This window comes from Nanorana parkeri, unplaced genomic scaffold, assembly GCF_000935625.1.
Source record: "Nanorana parkeri isolate BGI_ZX_2015 unplaced genomic scaffold, ASM93562v1 scaffold148, whole genome shotgun sequence".
In the NCBI taxonomy this organism is placed as follows: domain Eukaryota; kingdom Metazoa; phylum Chordata; class Amphibia; order Anura; family Dicroglossidae; genus Nanorana; species Nanorana parkeri.
The window spans coordinates 1,126,131-1,134,420 of record NW_017306416.1 but is presented as its reverse complement, the minus strand read 5'-3'; the positions used below and the strand labels follow the sequence as shown (position 1 = coordinate 1,134,420).

The 8,290-nt window shown below is 41.4% G+C and overlaps 1 protein-coding gene across 1 annotated transcript in view; it reads right to left on the bottom strand.

Annotated features, from left to right (window-relative positions):
- LRP1B (LDL receptor related protein 1B) overlaps positions 1-8,290 on the bottom strand; it is a 1,026,358-nt gene that overhangs the window by 186,881 nt on the left and 831,187 nt on the right. The window contains exons 57-58 of the mRNA XM_018554232.1: positions 7,501-7,684; positions 2,895-2,980 (exon numbers count right to left, since the gene is read on the bottom strand). Coding sequence (XP_018409734.1) covers positions 2,895-2,980; positions 7,501-7,684 — 270 coding nt within the window. The remainder of the gene's footprint in view (positions 1-2,894; positions 2,981-7,500; positions 7,685-8,290) is intronic.

Genomic DNA, 8,290 nt, shown 5'->3' with positions numbered 1-8,290 from the left:
GGGGCGGCCCGAGGCTCCGCCCACCGGCTCCGTAGTTTGCGTCCGGCGGACACCTTACACCAGCGCCCACAACTTCCCACAAGGTCACCGCTGACGCCCTCTGCCGCCCCGAGGCCGGGCCTCGGTGGCCTTGTGGGAAATCCAGGCCAAAAGAGGAAGGCAATGGCTTAAATTTCAACTTTTGCAGTCAGATTCGATGATATGTTACATGTTCCTATTCACACAGCATACCTGAAAATAATAATTAGATAAAAAATATTTATTTCTAGTTGTTTCTTTGGCACAAGATTATACACAGGACTGCAATTTATTCTGAACAGTTACAAAGTGCAATGAGAGACACAAGCTTACAAACTGAGACAAACTGAGAGGCAGTGCATTAACATCCAATGTACCATAGCTTTGGGATCTTTAACCTTTTGTTAGGGCGGACATTGTTCAAATCTAGTTTACAACTGACAATGAAATTTGCCTTCACAGTACAGATACGGTTAACTATGGTATACATTAATTCCCCAGCCCCCGCCTTAACATTACAAAGAAGGGGGAAGCTAGGTAGGATTTAAGCAAGTAGAAAGAAAGTAAAAAGGTAAGCAGCAATTTGTAAATATTTTTAAAGTTATGCTTATGTGAATTGGAACATGTGATACATACTGTACATAGTAGGCATTATATCTGTTTGGCTGCAAAAGTAAAAGTGTACATTAAAGTGCATACAGACAAAACTTTATGTTTAAAGTGGAACACCAGGATTTTGAAAAATTAACCCTTGCAGTGGGACTACCCTTGCACTGCAGGGGTTAACAGCTTGTTTTTTCTAGGGGGGGGGGATAAAGAAGAAATACTCTCGCCTAGCTATTAGACTGGTTCTCCCCTGTCAGCCTCTTCTCTCCCATGCTCTGGCGGTCTAATGCCTATGACGTCATCACATTTAATACAGGTCTATTAAACAAGGTGACATCGAGGGACATACTGCTGCAGCAGAGGGGAAGAGAGGTGAGCAATCAAGACTGACAATTAGGTGAGTCATTTCTTTTTTATTTCCATCCCAAGAGAAAAATGAGCAGTTAAAGGAGAATTATGAGATGAGTGATTTCCACTCACCTCATAGTTCTAGCCGACCTGTGACAATCACACTGTCACAGGTCGACTCAGTAGATCGGGAGGTCAGCGAACACATACCAGGTTCGCTCACCTCTCGATCCTGTCACGGCTCTCTGCCGTAACAGGGGGAGGGGCTGGATTCCCCTCTCCCCGCTCCGATCTGCCAGCTCTGACTGGCGGAACGGACGGGGAGGGGGCGGGTACAGCTGGCTCTGCCTCTAGATAGGCAGAGCCAGCTGTCACTCACACAGCTGGGCAGATCCCGCCATCTACGTCGGGATCCGCTCCGGCTGCCGCGTCTCAGTATACGGCGAGCTGTAGATCGCCGTATACTGAGCTTTGGGTAACGGGAGGACGCTAGTTTGTGTCCTCCCGTTACCCTAAGGAGAACTATGGGGAAAAACACTGACCCCATAGTTCTCCTTTAAGCCTTGCAGGCCTGCAAGAGTTAATTTTTTAAAAATCCTGTTATTATTTTAGGTTTTAGGGAAGGGTAAAACCACTGTCGAGTTATGTTTTGCTGTCTGTATCTCCTGGAAAGTTTCGCTTCACCTCCTGTCCCTGAAGAGCAACAGAAAGTGGGAGGAAATCTCTTAGAAGGCAATTCCCTTCTTAGTAGGTTGTCACAAAACAGGTTTCCCCTTTGGAAGATTTGACCTCACTAGTTTTGGTGACAACTTTTGGATATTAATTTATTTCACTAATGCAACTTAAAAGGTGAAACTAATATATGAGATAGACTCATTACATGCAAAGCAAGATAATTCAAGCCGTGATTTGTCATAATTGTTATGACAATGAAAACCCCCAAGGACCCCAAATCCACAACCTCAAAAAAGTAGATTATTACATGCAATCAATAAAACAAGGATTGTACATAGAACAATATCGGACCTCTGAAAAGTAGAAGCATGCATAAGTACTTGGTTTGGGCCCCTTTTGCAGCACTTACTGCAATTACTTTTGCACAATATTCTAATTATTCGAGTTTCACCTGTATATCTGTATATATAGATGTATATTAACTTGTATATAAATAATTTGTTTTTAACTACAGATGTTGAATAGTGTCTTTGGCCTCATCAACCTATAATGATGTATTTTGGATCTTCTCATGAATTGGTTTTACCGAGCTAGATATAGGAACTTCTTTCGGATTATGTCTTATGTTTTTTTCATGACTGTTCCAATTACCTTACATTTAGTGTTTTCTTGTTTCTGCTGTAGCCCTGATGAAGAGGGATTATTGGAGCCCATGAAACATATTGGCTGTTTAATTTTTTTTTGTGCATTGGAGCACTAACATTTAAAGTTCCGGACTCTTAAATCCTTGACCTGGCATCATTAGACTTTTTACATTTGGATCTTAAACACTGGCCCACATGTTTTTGTTAAGAGTGGTCTTATCAGAGCTACTGTGCTCAATAAGAACTCATTTTACTTTCTCCAACCATGAACTATTGATGAATTGAATCCAGTACCTCTAATATACATGTTCCAGTGATTTAAAACTTGACAGAGTAAGCCCTTCCCCACTTTATCGTAAACAAAAAAAAAAGGTTTTGGCTTGACATACACTTTAAATGTTTTTCTGAAACAGTAAAGTCATATTTCCAAAGATGCCTTCCACTGGAAAAAAAACATTTTTTAAGACAGTCATCTGGTAGCACAAAACCGCAAGCATGGCGGTGTAAATGGGGCAATAGAAAACCTTTAAAGCATTAACACCACAGCATGGAGAAGCCCTTACATTGTTAAAATGATAATATATACACTGTGAAACCTCTAACCTGCTTCAGCATTGTATAATTGGATCCATCTGTGCTCATTCTTCTTATTTCATGGTGGTCAGCCAGGAGAAGGAAGGGTTCGTCCGCTAAACTCAAACACAATGTTACATTTCGCTTTAGCCATTGAACCGGAGACATACAGGAAACACAGCGGATGACTTGTTAAATGGACAATGTCATCAATTCAGTTTTAATGTTAAACATTGGTAATTTTAATCTTTAAGCAAACAAGTTTTTTGTACTATTAAAGTTTGTGACTGGGTTTGAATGTGTGACCGGTCACGTGGTCACACATTTTAACGTATTCTTGCACAGTTTTTCGGAAGTGGAATATGTGACGGGTAAAAGGTGAAGAATTCTCAGCTGTTCCAGGGCAGATTGGTTCTCCTGCACATTTGATTTGCAAAGCCGATCTGCCCTGGAACAGCTGATCGGTCCTGAAATGTTACTTCTATCTGACTTTGTGGAATGTGAGATCGCACTCACGAAGTCAGATAGAAGTGACATTTCAGGACAGATCAGCTGTTCCCGGGCAGATCGGTTCTCCTGCACATAGATCTGTGATGCCGATCTGCCCTGGAACAGCTGAGAAAGCGTTGGGATTCGTCACCTTTTGCCGGTCACATATTCCACTGCCGAAAAACTGGGCGGGATTACATTAAAATGTGTGACCACGTGACCGGTCCCACATTCCACCGCTGTAAAACTGGGCGGGATTACGTTAAAATGTGGCAAATTGTAACACAGTCACAAACTTTGATAGAACACTTGCATAAAACTACAGGAAGGGGTGGAGACAAGACCAGCCTCCCTGAACAGGGAGAGAGAGAGAGCAGTGAGTGGTCTTTATTACAGGAAGCTCCAAGTTTTACATTGGAATCCTGCACAGATGTGGAGGAAATACACAAGATTCAAGTAAGAATACACATGGCTCTTGTATTTAGACAACATTTGCTTATCTGGGCGATTGGTTTTAAATAAAATTTTAGCCCATAGTTGGGTTAATGCCAGCATTTCTTCTTTTGCAGTATGCTTTACATCTGTTCAGTGAAATGCATGTCAAATCAGCCAAGCCTCAAGTGTATAAAAATTCTCCAGAAGCTCTGCTTAGCCACATTATATTAAAAGCAGCACATACATTATGTTTTGAAGTCTTATTCCACCCTTCATCAGCTGGATCTATAAACCGATTTGTGCTTATGATCCTATGAAGATCAAGTGGGCCCGCACAGAGCTAACTGAATTGTAGATATATTTTTTTAATTGGATAGTAGCCTGTATTTAAATGGTTGCCCCATCCAATACTGTTCTAATATCTGTTCAAGGCTCTGAAGACAGTTACTCTGAATTTTACTTATAGTAAATTTAAAGTGACAGTAAACTCAGGAGTTACACCTTAAAAATGCATTTAAGTACCTTGAATATTAATAAACACATATCTTTTTTGTGTATCACTCGGCTGTAGATCCTCAAATCATCTGGCACATCAGTATCCAGCCAAAACGGAAATATTCACTTTGATTGAACCTAATCATTGTGTCTGATCTACTAAAGAGTAAAAGCCTGTTCACTTTGCAAAGTAAATGTTACCTTAAGCTTAGTGAATGAGCTGAAGCTCGGCTGACGACTACCATCATCCAAACATTTTTTTTTATTTTCCTTGCACGCGATTGGGTAATCTTTCCAAAATGATTTTCCCCCCAATTCACTAAGTAAAGTGAAAATTCCCTTCCAAAGTGAACAAGCTTTACTTTATTTAACTCCTTTAGTAAATCAGCCACATTGGCTCATTTCCTGTCCAAGGTGCTTTTCTTTTCTTCTTTTTGCATCTACGGTAGCTGCTCTAGTTTTTAATACTATCCCTGAGTAGTAATATTACACATATGGGATCCCAACATGCAGCCTATGCACCTTTACAGTCTGCTGTGTGTCCCCCCAACCTTAGCTCAGCAAGACCTAAACAAAAATGAGAGCGGATAGCAGCGCCACATGCTGTGCTTGCTCTGGTTTTTTGACGACCTTCTTATTGCAATGGCTTCTGCTTTGATCTCAGAATGATCAGAGGCCTTTCTGTAACTATGATCAGTTCCAGGGAGGCTTTTGATCGCTTGGGGGATTTAAACAGCTTGCAATCTCTGAAAGGCAGCAGCAGGCCTGTTGTGTGCGGTGATGTTTCCAGCAGCGCGACACCTGAGACTTCGCGGACACAGCAGAGGTTCAGCAAGGCTTCTGAATCCAAAGTGGGGCCAGCTAAAGCCATGACATGAAAGATTTGCCATCAGCTACCTTCTATTTTCCTAGCGTAAAGGGTTATCTGTAAACAGTAAAGTTAGTGGATTTTGTTGGCTAAGTCAATGTCCTTCACCTCAGTGAGGTCATCAGTTCTCAATGCGCTTATTGTGGTTGATTTTCTGAAGGCAAATAGGCTGTTTACTTCACAGGGGAATTTTTCCTTAGCTTTGTGAATGAGGTGAAACTCTGTTGACTTCCGTCATCCAATTATGTGCAAGAAAAAAATACAGTTTATTTTATTTTCCTTGCATGTGATTGGGATTTTGTTCCGCAAAGTGAATTTTTTTTCCAGCAAAGTGAATTTTCACAACCTTCACTAAACTAAGGGTACATTCCCTTGCAAAGTAAACAGCCTATTTGCCTTGAGTAAATCAGCCCCATTGGCTCAACTCACCGAATGACAGGTATCATATTCCCTACTAGGGGGCCCTTTCATAGTCATACCTATGCATTTTAACCCAGGACAACGTATGTACAACAACTGTGCAATGTGTTGATGTGCCTGCCCATTTTTCGATGCATCAGTATGCATTAACCCTTTCAATGCCACCAATGTATGTCATACCTCGCTGGCAGTGGGACACTTTAAACAGATAGCCACCGGGACTCTGTTTACACTGGAAGCAATTCTGGAGGCTGAACACTTTAAAGTAATAAAAATAATAATAAGTCTAGGGCTAATAATGATCTTAATCATTGTTCCACCAGCTACTGACACTCTCCATTTCTCTCCAACATTCCAGGTTTTGGCTGGGTCCTCACCATCCCCATTTACAATGCAGCACTACTGGTCCTACATTGTACATGATAACATCTGAGTGCAACCACCAGCCAAAGCACCTTATAGGAGAGGCTTTGAGAGACTGGTTGCACATTGTGGTGGAATCCTGCTAAGGCTTTACAGCTTATTCCTCTACCTACAGACTAAAGCAGAACTCCAGGAATTATCTTTTATGGATATTTACACTGGTCCAGCTTGGATCAATATATGTAACCATATTTGCTTTCTGGAGGGCCAATGGGAATGTGAAAATCCCTGTAGTAGTCTACACTACATACAGTGACAGCTGTGATCTTCCCAGTGCTTTTCCTGTGGCTTTACCTCTGCATACTGAATACAGGGGTTCACTCATTCTGCGCCACCACCATTCAGAAAACTCTTTGTATTTTTGTCAATGACTACAAGGCATTCTTTGAGTGGACATCATCTGCCCCTCCTCTCCACCTTGGGCAGTCAGATAATTCATTGTATTCATTGAAAAAAATACAAGGTGCTCTCTGAATGATGGTGGTGTCAAGAGAGTGACTGCTTGTGCTCAGGGTGCAGAAAGAGAGACACTGGAATCTCATCTGAAAGAGACCAGCTATCACTCTATATATATATATATATGATGTGACATGATGTGATTAAGCTAAGCCTGGCATATATACAGTGATAGAGCAGACTACTACATTTTCAGCATCCACAGTGGCTCTCTAGTGATCAGATATGGATGCTTACATTAAGCTAAGCCTGACCATTGTAAGCATCCATATAAGATCATTCCTGGAGTTCTGCTTTAAGGAGCATTTAACTCTGGCATTGCTGGGCAGGGGCGATGGCATTGCAAGGGTTTTTGTTTTAAAACAATCCCAGAGTTCAGCTTTAAAGATTATATTACATTTTAGTAATTGGGTTCACATATACTTTAAAGAGACCCTGTCAGGTCTCAAAACAAATTCAAACACGCTACAGAAAACAGCAGTGGCATAGGGGTTGGTGGATTCTGCCACAGCCGACAGTAGGGGACACATGCATCCAAAACTAACAGTGTGTCAACTGTTGAAGAATCTTAAAGGCTGGCGCACTGGAAAGGAGGAAGTGTAGGTGACATGGACCACTGGAGAGGTGAATATATGACCTATTCTATTGCAGGGGGGAGCTGTTTGCATTTGATTAGGGACGTGACAAGGTCTTGTTGAGGCTTATTCTGTTAGGTTATACGATTATACCTCTTGGGGTTTTTTGTTAGATTGCTAATCTATGCTTTTTTTAACATATCTGTGGTATGCAGAGCAGACCTGGCTGATCATATTCCAAACTCCCAGCAATTAAGAAGTCAGAGCCAGGGCCAATATCTGTGCACAAACTTTGAAGTATTCAGATTTTCTCTTTAATATACACTGCCTCTGGAACCAAAACAGGTCCCTGAGGGGCAGAGGAAAAGTAAAAGACTGAAATCAGATTGATTATTCCCCGCCTTGCATATTAGAGCACTTCATCTTTCTCCCGCATGGCTTGTCATCCATCAGTACATAAATGCCATTGTGATACCTGATAGAGATTTGCAGGCCTTTGGCTTCTCCGGGTGTATTTCATAGCCGTCTGTACACAGGCATTTGTAGGTTCCGTACGTGTTGATGCACTGCTGGCTACAGGGAAAACCTTCAGAGCATTCGTCAATGTCTACGCACGTCTTACTGTCACTCTTTAGTCGGAATCCTGGCCAGCACTGGCACTGCAGGGAAAGACAAGTAATCATTCTTCCATATGGCGGCATCGTCTTTTATTCAAAGGTCAGTCAAGCTAAAGTACAAATTGGCTCTTACGGCAGAGCTCTAAATTACACTCACAAACATTTGCATTATGGTTCTGTTAGATTATGAGAACAGATCATTTTATTTAATTGTCCAAAGGACACTGTGGCTGGTCTTTTCTGAACCAGTTTTATCTTTATATAGCAACAAAAACGGAAGAAATCCATTGAGGACCCACTTGGTTCTTTGTGGTGTGTTAAAACATGTGCATTAATGTGCATTCTGCCATGTGTTAACATGAACTGTGCTAAGGCCGCCCATTAAAATGAATAGGCTGCTAATGTACCCTAATGTGCCAAAAATGCGCTGTCTTACAGTGTTGGAATGCCTTTAAAAATGGCAGTGATGCATGATACATACATTACTGCATGGCACAGTAATGAGCAGAGTCCTGCAATGTGGAAGTCTAAATGGGCCTTTATATGTAAGGATGAGGGGAGTAATTTTGGTAAAAATAGAAGCTCTCAATTTTACTCACTGAACTGCTTAGGCAAAATTTGCTTGAAAAAATATATAATTTCCTGTAG